This window comes from Trichechus manatus, unplaced genomic scaffold, assembly GCF_000243295.1.
Source record: "Trichechus manatus latirostris isolate Lorelei unplaced genomic scaffold, TriManLat1.0 scaffold00093, whole genome shotgun sequence".
Taxonomy (NCBI): domain Eukaryota; kingdom Metazoa; phylum Chordata; class Mammalia; order Sirenia; family Trichechidae; genus Trichechus; species Trichechus manatus.
In genome coordinates this window covers 5,802,301-5,824,645 of record NW_004444029.1, presented here as the reverse complement: position 1 = coordinate 5,824,645, position 22,345 = coordinate 5,802,301, and the positions used below count along the sequence as shown (strand labels likewise).

The 22,345-nt window shown below is 50.7% G+C and overlaps 2 protein-coding genes and 1 gene segment (V, D, J or C); all 3 read left to right on the top strand.

Annotated features, from left to right (window-relative positions):
* The first annotated feature begins 977 nt into the window (after window positions 1-977).
* LOC111821629 (T-cell receptor beta chain V region YT35-like) lies at window positions 978-1,958 on the top strand. The segment is given in 2 exon segments: window positions 978-1,026; window positions 1,196-1,958. Coding segments are annotated over 2 exon segments (357 nt in total).
* Window positions 1,959-4,704: 2,746 nt separating this feature from the next.
* The window catches only part of LOC101361451 (uncharacterized), a 31,009-nt gene continuing 13,368 nt past the window's right edge, over window positions 4,705-22,345 (top strand). The window contains 3 exon segments of the mRNA XM_023736917.1: window positions 4,705-4,766; window positions 4,937-4,993; window positions 4,996-5,226. Coding sequence (XP_023592685.1) covers window positions 4,733-4,766; window positions 4,937-4,993; window positions 4,996-5,226 — 322 coding nt within the window. The 5' untranslated portion in view covers window positions 4,705-4,732.
* PRSS2 (serine protease 2) lies at window positions 11,105-14,321 on the top strand. Its single transcript, XM_004382371.1, has 5 exons — window positions 11,105-11,144; window positions 12,155-12,317; window positions 13,252-13,505; window positions 13,767-13,903; window positions 14,172-14,321. The coding sequence occupies exons 1-5, from the start codon at window positions 11,105-11,107 to the stop codon at window positions 14,319-14,321; spliced, it is 744 nt and encodes a 247-aa protein (XP_004382428.1).

The following is a 22,345-nucleotide window of genomic DNA, read 5'->3' as shown; positions in this document are numbered from 1 at the left end:
GACAACTTTCTACTCCAGATCGGCACAGGCAACTGGAAAGGCAATCTTTAATAGTGTGGACGTTAATGGTTGGGCTTTGGGGGGATACTAGCAGCCTAAGTACCCTAACCCATCGATACACTGAAATAATGCATTCCAAGCACAGAGTAAGTGTCCCAAAAAATTAGCTTAGCTCTTAAACCAAAACAAACTATTTTAGGTAGTTACAGGGGAACTCACTGGATGATGGAAAAGGGTCACAGTGCTCTGACATTACACAGGGATGGTCTGTCTCATAGTTCCTACTGGGCTGGATTAGAATGCAAGACCCTTATTACAACGGCCCAGGATTAGCTAAGGAGAAAGGAAACACTTAGGTCTGTGACAACCGAAGTGAAGGGAGAGATGTGAGAGACACTGCAGAGATGCAATGCATTTAAGTTGTGACCTGGTAGAAAAGGTAGCTGAGAGGAAGGAGGTGAGGAGGATGCGTCTCTGAGCCAAGAACAAGAGTGGGGATGCTATCAATTGGGAGGGGGATTCAGGAGTAGGAGCCTGTGCTGGAGTGTGTGTTGGGGGAGAAATAGTGAGTTCAGCTTATACTTTACTTCTCTTGTGCCGATGGGACAACAATGATGACAAGCAGACAAGCTGGAATACTGAGTTAAAAGACCTGCTCATTTTCCAAAATGCTACCTTTGGTTTTCCGAGGTCAGTAGTGCATGCATCATGCCTGTCTTCCCCAAGGTGGCACATCCATGGTGCTCAGTAATGAGCAGTGGGTAGGGGAATGAGTAAGTGATGGATGGAGTCAGATGCATCCTAAGTGAGGATCCACGCTGCCCCACTAGGGGGTGGATCAATTTCTTGCCTGTTCTGCAGAAACTCACCACCTTGCTGAAGGAGGGGAACAGAGCATAAAGGAACCAGGAAGTGGGAGGGAGGGCCAACTGGTACTCGACTTCTTAGCCCTTTCCCTCAGGGCAAGGGAGAGAGGGGACCACCGCCTAAACATGCCGAGTCTCCTGCTGCTTCTCCTGGGACTAGGTGCGAGCCTTGTTGCTTGGGGAGTTGGGGTTCACAGCACTGCAGAGCCCAGGGGTGGGAGGCACCAGTTTCTCTCCAGAGGCTCTCAGACCACCAGTCAAGGGATGTGGGGCATTTTGGATGGAAGATTTTGATCTCTCATGCGTCTCCTTGCTCTCTCTGGAACTAGGCTCTGCGTTCGGTGTCCTCGTCTCTCAAAAGCCAAGCAGGCATATCTGTCAACACGGGACCCCAGTGACGATCCAATGTCAGGTCGATACCCAAGTCAATAGAATGTTCTGGTATCACCAGCCTCCAGGACAGAGCTTGATACTGATTGCAACTGCGAACCAGGGCTCAGAGGCCACATACGAGAGCGGGTTTACCAAGGACAAGTTTGCTATCAACCACCCAGACTTCACCTTCTCCACCCTCACTGTGAAAAACAGCAGCCCTGAGGACAGCAGCGTCTATCTGTGCAGCGCTGGGGCACAGTGCTGGGCAAGGACCTGAGGGCTGAGCAATAACCCCGCCCCCCCCACCTAGTCCACCAGACAAGCCCACAGACGCCAGTGAAGCTGATGCCGCTGTCTGTGTGCCTGTGGGTGGGAGCGGGTGTGGGTTGAGTGAGTTTGGGTGTGGGTTGGTTGGGGAGAGTAGTGAAGTGGGGCTGGAAGAACACAGAGCACTAGAGATGGGTTCCAGCCACAGACAGGAAGAGAGTGCCCGGAAGGCCAAGAGTCAAACTTCTTCTGGAAGAATGTGTAGAAATTCTTCAGCGAGTCAAGAACAGCTGTTGTTGGCCTAATGCACAAGTTTTGTGAAGTTGAAATCAAATGTAACACAAGCTGTATTAGCTATTCAAAATACAGCTTTTTTAAGGGCCGCATAAACCAGAGACTGCAACAGCCTGAGACCAGAAGAAGTAGATGGTGCCCGGCTACCACCACTGACCGCCCTGACGGGGAACACAACAGAGAGTTCCTGCTGGAGCAGGAGAAGAGTGGGGTGCAGAACTCAAATTCTAGTGAAAACACCAGACTTAATGGTCTGACTGAGAATGGAGGAACACCAGAGAGCACGGCCCCCAGACTCTCTGTCAACCCAGCACTAAAACAACTCCCGAGGCCAACTCTTTAGACAAAGATTAGACTGGACTATGGGACATAAAATGATACTCGTGAAGAGTGTGCCTCTTAGCTCAAGTAGATACATGCGACTAAACGGTCAGCTCCTTTGCGGAGGTGAGATGAGAAGGCAGAGAGGGTCAGGAGCTGGTTGAATGGACATAGGAAATCAGGGATGGAAAGGTGTAGTCAAAGTTTAGGCAGAGCAATTAGGGTCAAATAACAATGCATGTATAAATTTTTGTATTAGAGACTAACTTGAATTGTAAATTTTCACTTAAATTACAATAAAATGAAACTTTAAAAAATGCCGTTTTTTATTTTTAACAGCAATACTTTTAACAGTTGAAAGAGGAAATTAAAGCAATACACAGATTTTGAGCCTAGAAATAATAACTGGTAATTTTGATCACATCATCGAGGATATGTGTGCTTAACAACCATTACTGAGTTTTGGAGGATGGAATCCTCCAGGTCTGGTCTCAACTTTGACTTCAGGACATCTCAGCATCAATGGCGACTCCTGGATTCAATAGTCAAAACCACTTTCCACACCTGAGGTCAAAATATTGCACAGAATTTAGTCATATACCTAGAAACCCAGGACATTTCTGTAATTTGTAATTCTATATCTAAGTGGCAAGGATGTTATGTCTTTTTTAGCTAAAGATGTCAATGTTTTTCTTTCTCCTTCTTAGATCTCTGACAGATTTCCAGTCATTGTGGGTAGGCCTAACGGAATAGGAGCCCCTCCTTCACTCAAAACAAATAGAAATTCTAGATTACATATATTAAAAGAAATTTTAAAATTTATACTGCTGTTGTTGTTAGGTGCCATTGAGTCGGTTCTGACACAGTGACCCCATGTACAACAGAAGAAAACACTGCCCTGCTGGGTCCTGCGCCATCCTCACAATCGTTGTTATCCTTGAGCCCACTGTTGAAGCCACTGTGTCAATCCACCTCATTGAGTGCCTTCCTCTTTTTCGCTGACCCTCTACTTTACCAAGCATGATGTCCTTCTCCAGGGACTGATATACATCTTTGTTTTATTCAGGTCTCAGCTCAAATCCCGTCTCCTCCAAGAGACCTTGCCTAACCTCCCTACCTAGTGTAGCACTTGTAGACACACCCAGCAGCCTCTCCCTATCACTTTATCACCTCATCCCACTTAGTAATGACTAATGGTTGTCTCAAGTGAAGCCTATGTACCATATATACTTCCTAATTGTCTGCTTCCAGTGTGTCTCTCTACATACACACCCAACCACACCACTCCACATCCATTCCAAAGGATTAGTAAAATATCACCATCCTTACCATGCCGTATTCCCTCTATTACAAGATAAATCCTTTTTCAAAATTTCATTATTCTGTAATACGGTAAGTCCTATACTCAAATTATAACTTTAGTGTAGTAGTGTTCATCACCACTCCAAAGATAACAATTGTATACTTGATGGGGCCTCTTATGATGAATGGAATCTCAGAATCAAAGAAACAAGGTAGGTGAGCTTTGCAAGGCTTGCTTTCTGGAGGTGATCTGTTTCCTTTGGCGAATTAGGTCTCTCGTTCTCGGTCATCCGCCACATTCTACTCGACAATGGCAGACAACAGCAGAGGTGTGGAAATCTTTAATAGTGTGGATGTTAACAGTTGGGCTTTGGGGTGATAAGAGCAGCCTAAGTAGACTAACCCATTGATACACCGAAATAATGCATTCCAAACACAGAGTAAGTGTTGTAAAAAATTAGCTCTGCTCTTAAGCCAACAAAAACTATTTTAGGTAGTTACATGACTGAAAAAAAACAAAAAATAATTGCCATCAAGTGGTTTTTGAAATCAAATGGATGATGGAATAGGGTCACAGAACTGTGGTCATACATTACAGAGGGATGGTCTGTCTCATAGCTCCTACTGGACATGGTTAGAATGGAAGGACCCTTATTACAAAGGCCCAGGATTAGATAAAGGGAAATGAAACAGTCAGATCTATGATGACTGAAGTGAAGGAAGAAATGTTGGAGACACTGCAGAGACATAATGCATTTAAGTTGTGATGAGGTAGACAGGGTAGGTGATAGGAAAGAGGTGAGGAGGTTGCATTTATGAGCTGAGAACAGGAATGGGGATACTATCTATTGGGAGGGAGGGTTCAGGAGTAGGAGCCTGTGCTGGAGTGTGTGTTGGGGGAGAAACAGTGAGTTCAGCTTAAAATTTACTTCTCTTGTGCTGATGGGACAACAGTAATGACCAGCAGACAAGTTGGAATACTGAGTTATAAAACCTGCTCATTTTCCAAAATGCTACCTTTGGTTTTCCGAGGTCAACACTGCATCCTTCAAGCCTGTCTTCCCAAAGGCAGCACATCCATGGTGCTCCGTCATGATGGGTGGGTGGGGGATGGGTAAGTGATGGATGGAGTCAGGTGCATCCTAAGTGAGGATCCACGCAACCCACTAGGGGACTGATCACCACCCTGCTGGAGGAGGCGGAGACAGAGCATAAAGGAACCAGGAAGTGGGAGACAGGACCAACTTGTACTTGAGTTCTTAGTGCCTTCCCTCAGGGCAGGGGAGAGAGGGGGCCATCGCCTAAACATGCTGAGTTTCTTGCTGCTTCTCCTGGGACTAGGTGTGAGCCTTGTCGCTTGGGGAGTTGGGGTTCATGGCACTGCAGAGACGAGGGTTGGGGAGGCGCCACTTTCTCTCCAGGGGCTTTCAGACCACCAGGCAGGAGGTGTGGGGCATGTTGGATGGAGGATTCTGATCCCTGAAGCGTTTCCCTGCTCTGTCTGGATCTAGGCTCTGTGTTCGGTGTCCTCGTCTCTCAAAAGCCAAGCAGGGACATCTGTCAACACGGACCGCAGTGAAGATCCAGTGTCAGGTGGATACTCAAGTCACTTCCATGTTCTGGTACCGCCAGCCCCCAGGACAGGGCTTGACACTGATTGCAACTGCGAACCAGGGCTCAGAGGCCACGTATAAGAGTGGATTCACCAAGGACAAGTTCCCCATCAACTACCCAAACTTGACCTTCTCCACTCTCACTGTGACAAAGAGCAGCCCCGAGGACAGTGGCATCTACCTGTGCAGCACTGGGGCACAGTGCTGGGCACAGACCCACGGCCTGGGCAAAAACCCCATGCCCCCACCCAGTCCACCAGAAGAGCCCATAGACCCCAAGATGGCTGACGCCACTCTCTGTGTGCCTGTGGGTGGGACTGGGTGTGGATTGTGTGGTGCGAGGATCAACATGGGGCTGGGAGACAGGGAGCACTAGTGGTGGGTTCCAACCACAGACAGGAAGAGGGCATCCAGGAGGCTGAGAGTTAAACTTCTTCTGGAGGAATGCATAGAAATACTTCAGTGAGTCAAGGCCAGCTGTTGATGCTCTCATGCACCTATGTAGTGAAGTTGAAATCAAACCTAACACAAGCTCTATTTGGTATTCAAAAATATAGTGGTTTTTTTTTTTTTAACAATACTTTTAACAGTTTAAAGAGGAAATTTAAGCGGTATTATTTCTACAAAAACACAGACTTTTGAGCCTAGAAAAAATAACTGGTTATTTGGATCAGATCACTGAGGATACATGTGCTTAACAATCATTATTGAGTTTCGGAGGATGGAATCCTCCAGGTTGCATCTCAACTTTGACTTCAGGACATCTCAGCATCAATGACGACTCCTGGATTCAATGGTCAGTGGACAAAACCACTTTTCCACACCTGCGATCAAAATGTCGCACAGAGTTTAGTCATATACCTAGAAACCGAGGACATTTCTGTAATTTGTAATCCTGTATCTAAGGCCGGGGAAGTTATGTATTGTTGAGCTAAAGACGTCAATGTTTTTCTTTCTCCCTCTTAGGTCTCTGACAGATTTCCAGTCCTTGTGGTTGGGCCTAACAGAGTAGGAACCCCCCATTCTCTCAAAACAAATAGAAATTCTAGATAAAATACATCAAAAAATTTTTTCAAATAGTTTTTGTTGTAGTTAGGTGCTGTTGAGTCAGTTCCGACTCATAGTGACCCCATGTACAATAGGAGGAAACGCTGCCTGGTTCCGTGCCATCCTCACAATCTCTGCTATACTTGAGTTCATTGTGGTAGCCACTGTGTTAATCCATCTCGTTAAGGGTCTTCCTCTTTTTCGCTGACGCTGTACTTTACCAAGCATGATGTCCTTACCCAGGGAATCATATATATCTTTGTTTTATTCAGGTCTCATCTCAAATCCCATCTCATCCAAGAGATCTTGCCCAACCACCTGACCTAGTGCAGCACTTGTAGACACACCCAGCAGCCTCTCCCTGTCACATTGTCACCTTACCCCACTTAGTAACACCTAACTGTTCTCTGTAATGAAGTGTATGTACTGTATATACTTATTGTCTGCTTCCCATGTCTCTCTCTACATACACACCCACACACACCACTCCATAGCCATACGAAAGGATTACTGAAATATCACCATCCTTACCATGCCATATTCCCTCTATTACAAGATAAATTCTTTTTCACAATTTCATTATTTTGAAATATGGGTCAGTCCTATAATCAAAATATAACTTCAGTGTAGCAGTGTTGATTGCCACTCCAAACAGAACAATTACATACTTCATGGGACCTCTTATAATGGATGGAATCTCAGAATCAAAGATAAGGTAGGTAAGCTTTGCAAGGCTTGCTTTCCGGCGGTGCCTGGTTTCCTTTGGTGTGTTGGATCTCTCATTCTCGGTTATTCACCACATTCTCCTTGACTGCAGCACAGGCAAGGGCAGAGGTGGGGCAATCTATAATAGTGTGGATGTTAACGGTTGGGCTTTGGGGTGATAATAGCAGCCTAAGTAGCCTAACCAACCGATAGACTGAAATAATGCATTCCAAACACAGAGTACGTGCTCCAAAAAATTAGCTCAGCTCTTAAGCCAAAACAAACTATATTTGGTAGTTACTTAATAACCAAAAACCCACTGCCATCGAGTCAATTCTGACTCATAGTGACTCTATAGGACAGAGTAGAACTGCCCCACAGAGTTTCCAAGGAGCAGCTGGTGGATTCGAACTGCTGACCTTTTGGTTAGCAGCTGAGCTCTTAAACACAGTGCCACCAGGACTCAAGTTACATGATAGGGGGATCCAATTGTCTGCTTCCCATCTCTATAACTACATACATATACACATACACTCATGTAAATGCCATGAAAGCAAGAACCTTTGCTATCTTCTTCATTGCTGTTTCCTTAGAGTTTAGAAGAACTGGAACATCACGAAAACTCAGTAAATACTTATTGAGAAAGAAATATGTTTCAGAGGAGAGGAAATTTCACTAAGCAGCAGTGGACTTCCCTGGAGAAAAACTCTACACAGATATTGCATTTGTACTGTCGAAGCCTATAAAGAAACTAAGTGGATTGTTCTGAGAGCGGAGGGGATAGATTAGGTTCTGTAGACACCAGTGTGCACTAGACAACTGCGCCATGGGAGGTGACCCTTGAAGCTGAGGAAGCTGTGCCAGCTTTGCGCACAGGTGGATGTGCCATTTACATGTTTTGTCTACTCTTCATGCTTCATTAGGGGGGAGAAGAGGAAGTCTCTAACAAACTCAAATATTTGAGTAGAGAAGTTGCCCAGCACTGTGTGACAAACCCCCTCAGCTGCTGCCTTCTCCAAGATGGGAACAGGAACAGATGTCTGGCTCTAGAGAGGTGTCTTAGTCATCTAGTGCTGCTCCAACAGAAATACCACAAGTAGATGGTTTTAACAAAGAGAAATCTATTCTCTCACAGTCCAGTGGGCTACAAGTCCACATCCAGGGCATCAGCTCCAAGGGAACGCTTTCTCCATTGGCTCTGGGGTAAAGTCCATGTCATCAGTCCTCCCCTGGTCCGGGAGCCTCCCTGCACAGGAACCTCAGATCCAAAGAACGTGCTCTGCTCCCAGCACTGCTTTCTTGGTGGTATGAGGTTCCCCTGTGTCTCTACTCACTTCTATCTTTTATATCTCAAAAGAGATTGCATTAAGACACTAATCTTGTCAACCTCATCAGTATAACCTCATCACAGTGACAGAATTTATAACACATGAGGAGATCACATACAATCTCATCATAGTGGTAGAGTTTACAACACACAAGGAAATCACATCAGATAACACAATCATACAATACTGGGAATCATGACCCAGCCAAGCTGCTACCCACTTTTTTGGGGGGACACAATTCAATCCATGACAAGAGGCAAAACTCAGACTCTGCTCAGACACAGTGGCCTTGAGAAGGCAGCTTCCCAGTTGGAACTGGGTTACCTATGCAGACTAAGCACTCCACTTGGACCCTTGGGAGCCTTTCGAAGTCCCTCCTGGCCAAGCTGGCTGAGAGGAAGTGGGCCAACCAGTTGGCTACCTTCCAAAGTGTAGACTGCCTTCCAATCCAAGCATGAGAGGGAGCCTAGTCAACTGTCTGGACTGACCCCCAAACTTGGCTTGTGAGGCTCAGTAGATGATTTAGAGAAATGAAAACACTGTCACTTACTAAACCCTGAGTATCATGAACAAGCCAGAGCTGTTCAGTAACAACAGCCCACATCGGGCTCCCTGCTGGGATCTGTGCTGGCTTTCTTCTGCTTTCTGTCCAGTAGGCTCTGCAGGCATTCAAGCAGCTTTAATGCAGGCCCAAGGATGGGACAGGGAGTGGCTGAACTGTGCACATAAAGATGGTCAATACTGAATGACAGGAACCAATCTGCCTTTAGGTAAAGTGGAAACCTCAGTTGCTAGAGACTTCCTCTTCTCCCCCCATTGTAGCATCAAGAGTAGATAAAACATGCCGATGATACACCTCCCCATGCGCAAAGCTGGCACTGCTTCTTTGGCTTCAATGGTCACCTCCCGGGGGCCACTGTCAGGTACACACTGGTGTCTATAGAACCTAGGGCAAGTCTCCCCGTATCCTCTAAAGCAGGAGTTGCTAGGAAGACCCCATGACAAGGGGAAAGGTCAACCCAGTCCATTAACAAGGCTCCACAGTCTGGCCACCACAGACTTGGCCAGCTCCACATAAGCCCCAGAGTGGAGCCACCATACCTTGTATAGGGCCTCCATGGGCCCGGGGCCAAAGCAAAGGGGGCCCTGAGACCAGGTGCCAGGTGAAAATTCAACTCCACCCTCTACTCCTGCCAGGAGGAATCAAGATGTGTCATTTCCCTCCAAGACCGCTAGCTCAATCCCCAACAAGCCTGCCAGATGCCACCTGCAGCAATTCTCCACTCTCAACACTTTCCGGATTTCCCCGGGACATGAGGCCAGTTCTACCATCTTGCATGCTCTTGAGCAAGACAGAGCTTTTCTGAGTCTCAGTCTCCTGCTGTGCAAATGGAGATCATTTCTTCCTGTATGCTGACAAAGTATTTGTGACAAGTTAAACCCTGAAACTCAACGCAAAGGCGATTTGGGGTACTACTTTGTGTCTGTGTGAATGCACTTTAAAAACTGGCAGACCTCAGCACTCCCATCTAGGTATGAGCCTGTTGGGGGTCCAGGGGGCACATTGAAGAGGGGAGGCTCTTAAAAGGGGCCCCCTCTCGTGGAGAAGCTGGCTCAGCAGCCACACCAGGGGCTGAACCAGAAGACACCCCACGTATCCCTCCCACAACATGTCCCACAACCCCTCTGCTTCCCTCCACTCCACCCTGCGGCCTGCAGGCTGCCCTCCTCCTACCCCCAGGTTTCTGAGTCAACTCCGTTTGTTCACTGTCTCCAGAAAGTAAGCTCCTTCTCTTCCTTTCAGAGAATTCAGATGAGAATCCACCCACTGCTGTCCTCATGACCATGAGCTCAGAGGAGCTGGGAAGGAGGGCTCCTCATAAGACTGCCCCTCCAACTGGGCCAACCAGGACACAGACTGCTCCACCTACACGCCCCTCTGGCCAGATCTGCCTCAACAAGTTGCAGGCTGTGTCCTGGTGGCCCTGGCAGGTCCCAAATTGGAAGCCTTTCTGGGAAGACTGGAGATTTCCACTCCATAGTGAGCCCAGCATCACAGCAGTCCCCCTCCATCTAAAAGAGAAAATTCCAGAATTCCCCTCCAGTCATTGTTAACGGCTCCAATACTTAGCCCTCTACCGTGTGCTAATCTATCTACTGATTCTCTGATCAGAACTCAAGTCTACCATTGTCCAGACTCCTTCTAATGTCAGATCTGGGGCAGTAATTCCAGCCCAGGCCCACAGCTCCCAGGAGGTTCTCATCACCTTCGTCACCTTCCAGGGTGGTCCTACAGTGAGGAAGAGGAGGGGTGTGGTAGCATCGGTCTTCCAACCCCCCATGTATCAGGTGATCTCCTACTTAACCCTTGCTCCCCCCTCCCTCCCAGTATCTCCCTCCACCTTTCAGTCAGCTGAGGGCCCAGCTTCTCCCCCAAGCACCCCTCCACCTTTCAGTCAGCTGAGGGCCCAGCCTCTCCCCTCGGCACCTCTCCTGCTGGGATTTTGGTTCCCCGAAGCTCTGGGTTCCACCTTCCTGCCCAGTGGTGCAGACCCAGGAGAAGGCTGTCATACTCACAGGTGTAAGGCTAGACCAGACTTGTGCCCTCTCACGGACCAGGACCCTGAGCAGCCCAGCTGCCAGCCATGCCACCCCAGATATCTCCCCAGGTCAGAGGGCACGTAAGGGCTCAGGCCATCCACCCCACCCAACCTCCTTGACTTCAGGAAACCCCGCTGTGTGATGGGGGGCTGGCCTCCCTGTACCCCCGCCCCAGAATTTTTCCAGGATCAGCTGTCTCACCTTGAAGGTAAGTTTTCGTATCACCTGTACATCCTGCAGAGCTGATGCAACACCCTGGGAAGGGAAAAGCTGCAAGTGTTTGTACTGGGGGAGGGTGGCCCCCTCGCTTCCTTCTTTAACTCCACTCTCACCGGGGGGGATATAAGATGGGCTCCCCACCACCCACAATCACACCTCTGCTGCCATGAAGCCACTCCTGATCCTGGCCCTGGTGGCCACTGCTGGTGAGTCCACGAAGCTATCCCTGCCTCCCTCTCTGGGCAGACCTGGACCTACCTCATCTGCTGCCTCTCCTGAGCTACCTGTGCTCCAATGCTCCAACCCCTGTCCACACCCTCCTCCCCACCACGCACCATCCTTGGACTCTCTTGAAGGCTTGCCTCTCTCACCTTCTACCTGACTCCTTGTCACCCACTGGCATCCACCTACATCAGGGCTTAGGTGGAGGAGGGTAGAAGGGAGGAGGTGGAGATGGTCCTGGAAGTGAACCAGGTGGAGGAGGCTGGAAGAAAACCGGACGGAGGAGGCTGGAAGGGAAGCAAGTAGAGGTGGTCCTGGAAGTGGGCCACTGCAGCTGTTCTTAGTCATGGCCACCAATAGAGTCACCTAGGGAGGTGGAAAAATACCAACTCTGGGGTCCTGCCCTAGAAATTCGGACTTAACAGGCTCGGGGTGCGACCTGGGCACTGAATTTTTAAACTTCCCAGGTGACTAGAAGACTCCCAGGAGGGCAGCCAAGCTTGGGAATCACTGTTCACTGGCTGGTAACAGTGCTCACCTCTGTCCCACCCAGGTGGGCCTGCGGGATGGTGTCCACCCTGCCCAACTCCCAGACTTAAGCTGTGGGAGAAGCTGGCACAGTCAGGGCCATCCCACTAGGAGACTTTCCCAGAGGGGCCAAACTGTCCTGACAACCTGAGGCTCAAGTGACCCAGTGGCCATGGAGAGTAGGCCAGTGAAGACACGAGGGCAACACTCTGCAGGCTGGAAGCCACATTCCAACCCGCATTCCCTGAGTTTCTCGTGGGGGCAGTTCTTGGGTCTTCATGCTGGTGCCCCCAAAGAGGCTGGGGCCTAGGAGACCACAGAGCCCCGGAGAGCTACATCCTTCGACTTCCCCTCGAGTCCCTCTCTCTGTGCTGTTCACGAGCCCTAATTAGCGCGCTCAGCCACAGTCCTGGGCTCCACCTCCCATGGCCTGCTGACCCCCTCTCCCTTCCTCTCTCCACCCAAGTTGCTTCCTCCGCAAACGATGATGATGACAAGATTGTCGGGGGCTATACCTGCAAGGAGAACTCTGTGCCCTACCAGGTGTCCCTGAACTCGGGCTACCACTTCTGCGGTGGTTCCCTTATCAGCAAGCAGTGGGTGGTGTCCGCGGCCCACTGCTACAAGTAGTAAGTGTGGGCTGGTGCAACAGCCCAGATCTGGGGACCCCAAGAGCCTGGGTTCAGTGGGGCACTGAAGACGGATGGGAAAGGCAGCAGGGAGGAGACAAGGCTACCAGTAGCCGAACCTGAGAGAGCCCAGCGCACAGAGGGGGCTGGAGCCAGTACACCTGACCGCAGGGAGGGTTACCTCTGAGTATGAGGAGGGTAGGCAAGGACCCCGCCCTAGTAACCCTGGCCTGTGGCTGCACATAAACCATCTAAGACACATCTAAAAGATCCTAGTGCCTGGTCCCATCCCAGAGCAACTACCTCAGAATGTTCCAGAAGCAGGGCCTGACTACTGGTGGGTGTCATCCTCTCTCCCTCGGCTGACTCCAGCCTGTACGGGGCTCAAACTTGGGCACCATCAGAATCACCTGGGGGTGTGGTAAGCCTCAGACTGCCCACCCCCCTCCACCCTAAGCCTGGGCAGCCTGAGGATCTGAATTCCTACAAAGTTCCCAGGTGATGCTGATGCTGTAGGAATCCCCGGATGGTGCAAACCATTAAGCACTAAGCTACTAGCAGAAAGGTTGACAGTTCGAATCTACCCAGAAGCTCTTCGGAAGACAGGTCTGGAGATCTGCTTCCAAAAGTTCACAGCCTTGAAAACCCTATGGAGGAGCACATGGGGTCACCATGAGTCATAATTGACTCCACAGCAATTAACACTTTGAGAGCCTCTGGGTCAAGTCCTACAGATGTGCCTGGTTAGCAGGGCCCCAAGGATGGAGCAGGCTTGGGTACTCGGGGGTGCTCTCTCATGCACATAGTGCAGATGCATAAGGGGTGGAACAGGCAGCCGGAGAAGCTGTAGCCTCACCAGCACCCTGGGGAGAGCAGGGATCTGTGGAAGCCTGTGCTGGGAAGGGGTCTTCACTACGGTTCCCTTGCCCGACAGCCGCATCCAGGTGAGGTTGGGTGAACACAACATCGATGTCCTCGAGGGGAACGAGCAGTTCATTAACTCAGCCAAGGTCATCCGCCACCCTCGCTACAGCAGCTGGACCCTGAACAACGACATCTTGCTGATCAAGCTGTCCTCAGAGGCCACTATCAACTCCCAGGTGGCCCCCGTGCCCCTGCCCTCAAGCTGCGCAGCTGCTGGCACCTGGTGCCTCATCTCTGGCTGGGGCAACACCCTCAGCTCTGGCCGTGAGTGGGACCCTCACCCACATACGCGTGTCCTGGTGGGGGTCTTCTCCTCCAGCCCGCAGACACTTCCAGCGGCACCCATGCAGGCTCTGCTCTAGGTCCCAGAGTTGCCATTCAGACAGCACTTGCTCTTGTCACTGGTGGGGGAGGGGGCTCCACAATGACTCTCTGGGGAAGGAAACACAGATTTGGGTCCCCACGGCTGCCCTCGTGCTCAGCCTTGATCCCCATGTCCCCTGGCCTGCACCCCACGCCCCACAGAGAACTACCCCGACCTGCTGCAGTGCCTGGACGCCCCTCTGCTGAGCCAGGCGGAGTGTGAGGCTGCCTACCCCGGGGATATCACTGAGAACATGGTGTGTGCCGGCTTCCTCGAGGGCGGCAAGGACTCCTGCCAGGTGAGAGCCTGCAGCCCAGCCCCCAGCCCACACAGCCCTCAGGTGGGGTGTGGGCACCAGGCTAAGGGTCCTGCCCCCTGCCGTGTACAGTCAGACTAGGGGTCCTGCCCCCTCCCTCTGGGTACAGTCAGATTAGGGGTGCTGCCCCCTGTGTACAATCAGATTAGGGGTTCTGCCCCCTGTGTACAGTCAGATTAGGGGTGCTACCCTCTGTGTACAATCAGACTGGGGTGCTGCCCCCTCTGGTACACTCGGCACTCTCCTCCAGGGTGACTCCGGGGGCCCCGTGGTCTGCAACGGGGAGCTGCAGGGCATTGTGTCCTGGGGCTACGGCTGTGCCCAGAAGAACCTGCCTGGGGTCTACACTAAGGTCTGCAACTACGTGGACTGGATCCAAGAAACCATTGCTGCCAACTGAGGCCCCTGCCCTGTCATCACTGTGACAATAAAGTGACCCTGTTTCAAGCCTGTGTCAGAGTCTGCTTCTTCCCCCCCCTCACTCTGGAACTGTCCCACATTGGGGGTCAGACAGGGCTCCCCTCCCAGGCCTCCACTCCAAGAGATGAGCACAGCCCCAGGTCCCCATGCATGTCTGTGGGGTCCTGGTTTAGCAGCACCCTAGGACATGGGGGTGGGTGGGCAGGACTCTTTCCAGAGAAGACAAGTGTGGCCTGGCTGACCGCAGCCTCTCTGTGCGTCCTGTGTGGGGTTGGCGGGACTTCCCAGGCTCCTATGACCACAAGGAACCTCTCGTGCCCCAACAAACACACCTGGGGAAACGTGGGACCAGCTGCCCTCTTCCTGCTCCCCATCCACACCTGCTCTGACCAATCCAACTCAACATGCTGCCTGCTGAGGTATCCAGAAGATGTGAGGCACTTCAGGAGTAGCTTGCTATGTCCCAGGCACAGTTCTAAGCATTATGAGAATCGACTTGACAGCAACAGGATGTTATCATCCCACCCCTCGTCTGTCAGTTTGTCGTACTGTGGTGGCTTTTGTGCTGCTGGAAGCTATGCCACCAGCGTTTCAAGTACCAGGGGGATCACTCATGGAGGACAGGTTTCAGCGGAGCTTCCAGACTAAGACAGACTAGGAAGAAAGGCCTGGCTACCTACTTCTTAAAATCAGCCAGTGAAAACCCCATGAATCACTACAGTCTGATTCCATTGTGTGTGGGGTCACCATGAGTTAGGGATTGAATCTATAAGCAGCTAATGATGACAACCAGATCTAACTGTACTCAGGCACTGTGATAAAACAGCATATGTGCGGTCTCGTTTAGTCCTCACAACAACCCCACTTAAAAAAAACAAAAAACCTTGCCGTCAAGTCAATTACAACTCTTAGCGACACTACAGGACAGAATAGAACTGCCCCGTAGGGTTTCCAACGAGGGGTTGGTGGATTCGAACAGCCAACCCTTTGGTTAACCAACCAAACTCTTAACCACTGCACCACCAGGGTTCCAACAGCTCCATAAACCGAAACCAAACCAAACTCGTTGCCGTTGAGTTGATTCTGACTCATAGCAACCCTATAGGACAGAGTAGAATTTCCCCATAGAGTTTCCAAGGAGCACCCGGTGGATTTGAACTACCAACCCTTTGGTTAGCAGCTGTAGCACTTAACCACTACACCACCAGGGTCTCCAACAACTCCATAGGGAAGTATTATTATTATTCCATGGTAAGGATAAGCAGATTGGGACTTACTGAGGTTTCCTAACTTGTCTCCGGTCTCACAGACAGAAAAGGGTCTGGAGTCGGAACCCAAGCATCAGGCTGCAGGGCCCTAACGTTTAAGCTGGAGGGCAGGTTTCTCATTGGAGAAAATCGTGAGAAAATTTTAGGTTGACACAAGAGTTTATTCATGTGTTTTGACAGGTTTCAAGAATTCCACAAGTAGAAGCTGTTGATGTTCACACACACCCCCCACCCCAACACACACCTGAGTAACACACAGGCTTCGCCTCCCATCCTGAGCACCTGGCTCCTTCTCACCCTCCTGCAGGCTGAGATGCCATTACTGTCTGAAAAGTGAGGAAAGGCTGCCCCCTGCTGCCCAAGATGAGCATGGCGCAACCCAGCGCTACTCAGCTGGTCTCTGCTGCACTGGGCACGCTGACCGGGAGGAAAAACTGCAGCACACGTCACCAGGATTCAAAGTGGCTGCAATGCCTACCCAGAGCGGTATTCTTCTGTTAGGCCAGTTGGGGTGAATGTGAATGCCGGGCTTCTATACAAGTAAATCAGGTCTCTGGTTAGATCATCAAAAGGAAACTTTTACTTAGGCAGTAAATTATTGATACGAAAAAAGGGGTGAAGACAATGAATAAGGAAGACTGAAGAAGAAATGACACCTTTGAATTGTGATGTTGGCAAGTAATATTGAATATACCATGGACTGCCAGAAGAATGAACTAATCTGTCTTGGAAGAAGTACAGCCAGAATGCTCCTTAGAAGCAAGAATGGCGAGACCACATCTCACATACTTTGGACAAGTTATCAGGAGGGACCAGTCCCTGGAGAAGGTCATCATGCTTGCTAAGGTAGGGGGTCAGCGAAAAAGAGGAAGACCTCAACGAGATGGATTGACACAGTGGCTGCAACGATGGGCTCAAGCATAACAATGCCTGTGATTCTGATGCAGGATCTGGCAGCGTTTCATTCTGTTGTACATGGCGTCGCTATGAGTCAGAACAGACTCTACAACACCTAAAAACAACAACAACAAAAGGGATGACTAAGACAGAAAAGCAAACAAAATAGATCAATCACGAAATTGATGACAGCTTGCCTCTGTGTAGAAAGATAATGAAGCACATTCCAATTGATCAAAGCAATCAATGGTCTTTTTTTCAGCTTACGGTACTATGTTGTGTTCTCTGTCACTGTTAATACGTGGCAGACAAAGAACATCTCCCATTTTTCTTTTTTCTCCCTAAATTCTAAGAGCCCCGCCCTCACTCCCAGCTTAGGGTCCCACTAGACAACACTCTGTCTGATCTCTTTGGTTCACTGAGCCGCTTGCCTCTTGCTAGCCAGTCGGCCCGTGGTGAGCCCGAGCCTGGCTCTGCAGCAGGAATGCCCTGGGTAATTGTGTGTTTCCTTGTTTTTGTTTTTAACACAAATTAACAGATCCAGTTCTTGACATTTTGACTAAAAAAAGCATGGGGACTACTCAGAAATCCGCATTTTTAACAAGCTTCCAAGTGACTTGGGACCCACTGACCACGTCTTAAGTAAGTGACTTCCCTTGGAAAAAGAATGACTTGGTAAATTAAATAAGCAGCTGGTTTTGTTTTTGCTGTTTTGAAATAACAAACAGCTGACTCTGAGATTACTTAAAGCACTCTTTCGTTGAGTTTTTCTTTTCTTTTTTCAATTTTACGGATTTAAGTGTTCTTTGAAATAGAAAATAAATTCGTCTGGCTCAAAAATGTAAACAATGTAATGAAGTCGGCATTGAAAAATGTTACTTTTACTTCCGCCCTGCTCCTGTCTACACACTCATCCCCAATGAGTAGTCGGTTTTTTCTTTTCAATTATTTTTGTATCCTTCCAGTGTTTCTTTATGCAGAATGGAGCAAACAAAAGTATATATTCTTATACCCCCTTTGTTAGACAAAAGTTAGCACAGAGACTATGCTATTCTGTATCTTGCTTTTTTCCAGTTAACAATGTATCTTAGAGCTCTTTCCACAGCAGGAGACGGCATTCTCGTTCTTTTCGGTGCTGACTAATATTCCATTGCGTGGCGATATCACAGTTTATCTATCCAGTCCCCTAGTGATGGATACTTCAAGTTGTTCCCACTCTTTTGCTATTCGAAAATGATGCAAATATTTTAAACACTTTTATTTTTTCGTTTATGTGCAGAACTGTTTACAGGAATAAATTTCCGTAAACGGGATTATTTGTTTAAAAAGTAAATGCATATGTAATTTGTCTAGATCTTTCCAAATTGCTCCGCATAAGAGTTGTATCATTTTGCACTCCTACCGGCAACCAATGTGTAACAGTGCTTCTTTCACACAAACTTGCCAATAGAATAGTTTGCCCTTATTTTGAGGTTTTTGTTAATCAAACTGATGAAAAGCTGTCTCTCAGTGTAGTTTTACTTTGCATTTATTGTTGTGAGATAGAGCTCCGGTGGCCCGGCGGGTAAGCATTGGGCTGCTAACCAAAAGGTTGGCAGTTTGAATCCACCAGCCACTCCTTGGAAACCCCGTGAGGCAGTTCTTCTCTGTCCTATTGGGTCACTATGAGTTGCAATAGCCTCAACGGTAATGGGTTTTTCAGTCTTTTAGGACTTCCGTGGTTTTGTTTCTTCACATTCAAATTTTTTATCTACGGGAGATCTATAGGTGACACGTGGAATTGCACCAGCTCTGCCTTCTTCCAACCCTGCCTGGTTTTCTGAACATAATTTATTTTAAAAGTCCATCCTAACCCCAAGGATAACACCTCTAACAAATACTAAATTTCTGTGTGTCCTTGTCTCTTTTGGGCTTTCTCATTTGCCCCATTGCTTGTTTATTTAAGAACCAGTTCTGTGCTGTTTTGATGGTTGATGTTTTAGAAAATGCTTTCGTAACTTGTAGGGCAAGCCCCCTCCACCATCTTCAATTACTCTCCTTTTTAGAAGGTTTCTGGCTGTGCTTTTTGTTGGTTTGTTTTTCCTTTTGAATTTTAGAATCAAAAAAGAAAGAAGGAAAACAATTCTGTGGGCATTTATGTCATTTAAAATAAATACATATAAGGTCATGAGCCATGACATGAATCAATGGACTTTCCAGTAGGTTCGAGAATAAGCTGTTTTTCTTTCTCTGTGGCATAGTGGTGAACGGTAATAAAGCCATGTCCCTAGGTCAGGCCTTCAGCCAACAGTTCTGTGTGGTCTGGCTTCAGCCTCCTGGTAAAGGACATTGAAATTGATGCCTCATCTTGAATCCAGCCTCCTCCAGAATCAGGGCTCAGAAAGAAGCGGTGGGGCTGTGAGACTGGATTAGATGCTGTGGACTTCCTTCTATTAAGTAAAGGCACCTCAGAAGAAAGGTCTGGCAATCTACTTCCAAAAACTCAGCATTGAAAACCCTATGGAGCACAGTTCTACTCTAACACACATGGGATCACCATGAGTCAGCCTTGACTTGCTGGAGCTGGGTTTTGGTTTGTTTTGTTGTTAGCGTGAAGTAAAGACCCTGAAGGCTCTGGAGTTCACTGAGGAACGGCTTTAAACCGAATGCCCCCAGCTTTAACTTCGTAAGGCTCAGGTCCTTGGCTTCTGAAGCTAAATGAACAAGGAAAGGGGAGGACCTTCTGGAACTGGGGCACCAGAGGCAGGAGCCTAGCCCTCTGGGTCCCACCCTTTGGACCTGGGCTGCAGGGGGAGGCACTGACCGTTTTGACAAGCCCCTCACTGCCAGAGCACTTTGGGGCACCCAGAACCCTTTCCCTAACCACCTGCGGGCGCGTGACCCCTGTGCTGCCTCAGTCCTAAACCAAGGTGATGCTTCGGTGGAAACTCTCAGGGGGCCGAGGACAGCAGCATGGGAGGGGTGGGGTGCTGGCGGAGCCTACACTGCAGTAGGCGTGGGGATGTGGGGGTGTCCCCTGGTGAGATGGCGTCAGGGACGCTTCACCGAGTTTCAAGGTCATCCTGTGGAGGGAAATTAAACATCCTAGAACTGGAAGTGCTTCTGCCCTTCAGGGAAGTCGGATGGCAGCTCTCCGCCCGCCCCCATGACCGACTGAGGCCTCAGCGAAGGGTCTGCGCCGCCCGCACCCGCACCCCTGAAACACTCCCACTGCTAGACAGGCCAAGCTCGCCCAGCTCGTGGTCACTTCCGCAGAGAACTCAGACCCCAGAGAGCACCTGGAGGCGCAGGTTCTGGGTAGGAGGGGTCCTGCTCGGTGAAAGGTGGGCGTGGCCCGAACCCCTGCCGTCCTCCCTGCAGCTCCCGGGGCAGGACTGAGGTAGAAAGGGGGGGCTTGTTGATAGGCGGCTCCCCATGTGAGGACAGCTGCGGGGGGGCTACCACTAGAAAAGCCAGCCCCTCAGCAGCCAGCACTGCAGAGACACCCAGCTCTCAGGAGCTGAGGACACCAAATCAGGAGGCGCCCACACCCCACCTCCGCCTCTCCCGCCCACCCTGACTCCGCTCAAAGCAGCAGCAGGCTGGCAGCTCCTCCTGGTTTTGCGGGGCGGGGTCGGTGGGAGGGGCCGTTTTTGTACAAAGCTGAAGCATTGTGGGGACAGGGGAGCCACGGTGATTCAACCCTACGGGAGGCCTTTACAAAAACCACTCTGCCTTTCCCCCAGCCCCCCAGCCAGCTCTCTCCCAGAACTCAGCGCTAGGGCGGCTGGTGCAGAACGCCACCACCTCAGCTGTCCACAGCTCAGGCCCAGGCCTGGGTCAGGGAAGATAGAACACAGCCCTAAGGGGAGTGGGAGAAGGGCACAGTGATCCCTCCACCGCTGCCCCACTGGGGCTGCTGCAGGTCAGTGGGAAGGGGCACGGAGTGTGGCCACTTGTACCAAAGGCCTCGGGCAGAAGCCAGAGCGCTCGAATCCTGATGGATGGAGTCACAGGTCCCAGGGGACCTGTCCCTCTGCAGGCCACTTGTCCAGGCTACATCCCTCGATGACCCTCAGAGAGGAGCCTCTGTGCAGACACCCTTTCAGAACGGGGCACGGGGCCCTTGGTTGGAAGTCGGGAGCTGGCAATGCCCTTCCTTGGAAACCGCTCTTTCTTGGACAAGCCCAAGGCCTACATGCCCAGGAGGGGTTTCCCATCGTCTGAGACACTGCTGTCCCCCACCTGCTCCACACCTCATCTCTGCTTTCCTCCTCTCCTTCCGGCACTGTGCAAACACCCTACCGGAGTTTGGAGAGGGTACGCGACTAACAGTCGTAGGTAAGACTCCTGAGCAGCTCCTAGGCCCCCCCAGGGTCCATTTCAGAGTGGCTTTGTTCTGGTGTGTTAACTATGATCTCACCTTCGGCCCGGGGTCCAAGCTGACGGTTGTAGGTAGGTCTGGGGGAGGCATGGTGAGGGAGGCCTGGCCCTTCAAGGACATGGGGAAGGGACTCGGGGAAGGCTCTATAAGGGAGAACCCAGCGAGAGGGCTCTGAGCAGACCCCCAGCTGAGCCCTGGGGCCAGGGAGAGATGGGGGAGGAGATGGTGCTGCCCTGAGTTGGGGGGGGAGCCTAGAGGAGGCCCCAAAGCTTAAATGAGCCTGAGAAGACCCCATTGACCGTCCCCCGCTGACACAGGCTCTCCTTCTGGTGCCGCACCCCACCGAGGTCACCTGCTTCCCCCTCCCCAGCTGTCCGGACCCTGGGTGGCTCTGGAGGGTGTGCAGGTGTCTGAAACCGGGGTGGCTTCCTCATGGGGAGACCTGTGAGGGCCTCCCTGTGCCCCTGAGCCCAGCTGCACCCTGGGGCTCAGCTGACGGTGGGGTTTTGAAGTGGACCTCGGAGACTGTGCTCTGGAAACACCCTGTATTTTGGGGATGGGACCCGGCTCAGTGTCATCGGTGAGTGAACCTGGGCTAGGGGGCCAGGAACCCCCAAGAGACAGCAGGGATCAGTGGGGCCCATCTCGGTGCTTTGGCAAAAATGCATTTTTATCAGGAAAGTCTGAATTCTTGTTTTGATGCAGACAGGGCAGGGAGATCGATCCCCAGTAATTTTGTGGATGACCCTGCTGAGCCTGGGTTCCCCATTGGGAAGCCGGTGGTCTCAAGCAGGCAGGGCCACCTTTCCGTCTCCTGAGGGCATCAGAGCAAGGTGGATGGGAAGGCCTGGCCTTGGAGGCCACGGTCCACCCAGAGTGATAGACACGTGGGGAGGGGTCCCATGGCCTGAATCGGGCCTCTGACCACTGCACTGCGGGCCACACAGCTGCCTACCCTCCCAGCCCCAGAATCAAGTGTCTGCTGAGGCCAGAGGAGGCCAGCTGGCTGACCTGGGGTCGGAGGGAACGGGAAGTGGCAGGCCATGTTTCTCTGCCAGGCTTTAACATTGTGCAACTAACGAAAAACTGTTTTTCGGCAGCGGGACTAAGCTCTCCGTCTTGGGTGAGTAACAGGCTTCTTTCAGGAGATGGTGTGCTCAGGTCAGAGTCCCAGGGGGACCCTTGGGGAAGGTCAGGGACTGAGAACATGGTCCGGAGACTCAGGATGTGGAGGAGCGGGGAAGTGGCAGAGCCCCTGGGGCTCCATGAGGAACACGGCTGTGGAAGGGCCCTAGGTGTGGGGGAGGGGGTTCTCTGTGCTAGAACCCCCGGAGCTCTGTGGAGGCAGACTGTGGAGGGCCTGGGTGTGGGGCAGTGGGCGTGTGGCTGGCCCCGGAGCTGAGGAAGGAGCTGAGGAAGGGCCTGGGTGTGGGGCAGTGGGTCTGTGGCTGGCCCCGGAGCTGAGGAAGGAGCTGA

Coding starts and splice junctions, on each gene's coding strand:
- PRSS2 (XM_004382371.1), top strand. CDS start 11,105: ATGAAGCCACTCCTGATCCTGGCCCTGGTGGCCACTGCTG. Junction 12,318..13,251: donor GCGGCCCACTGCTACAAGTA/GTAAGTGTGGGC, acceptor CTTGCCCGACAG/CCGCATCCAGGTGAGGTTGG. Junction 13,904..14,171: donor GCGGCAAGGACTCCTGCCAG/GTGAGAGCCTGC, acceptor ACTCTCCTCCAG/GGTGACTCCGGGGGCCCCGT.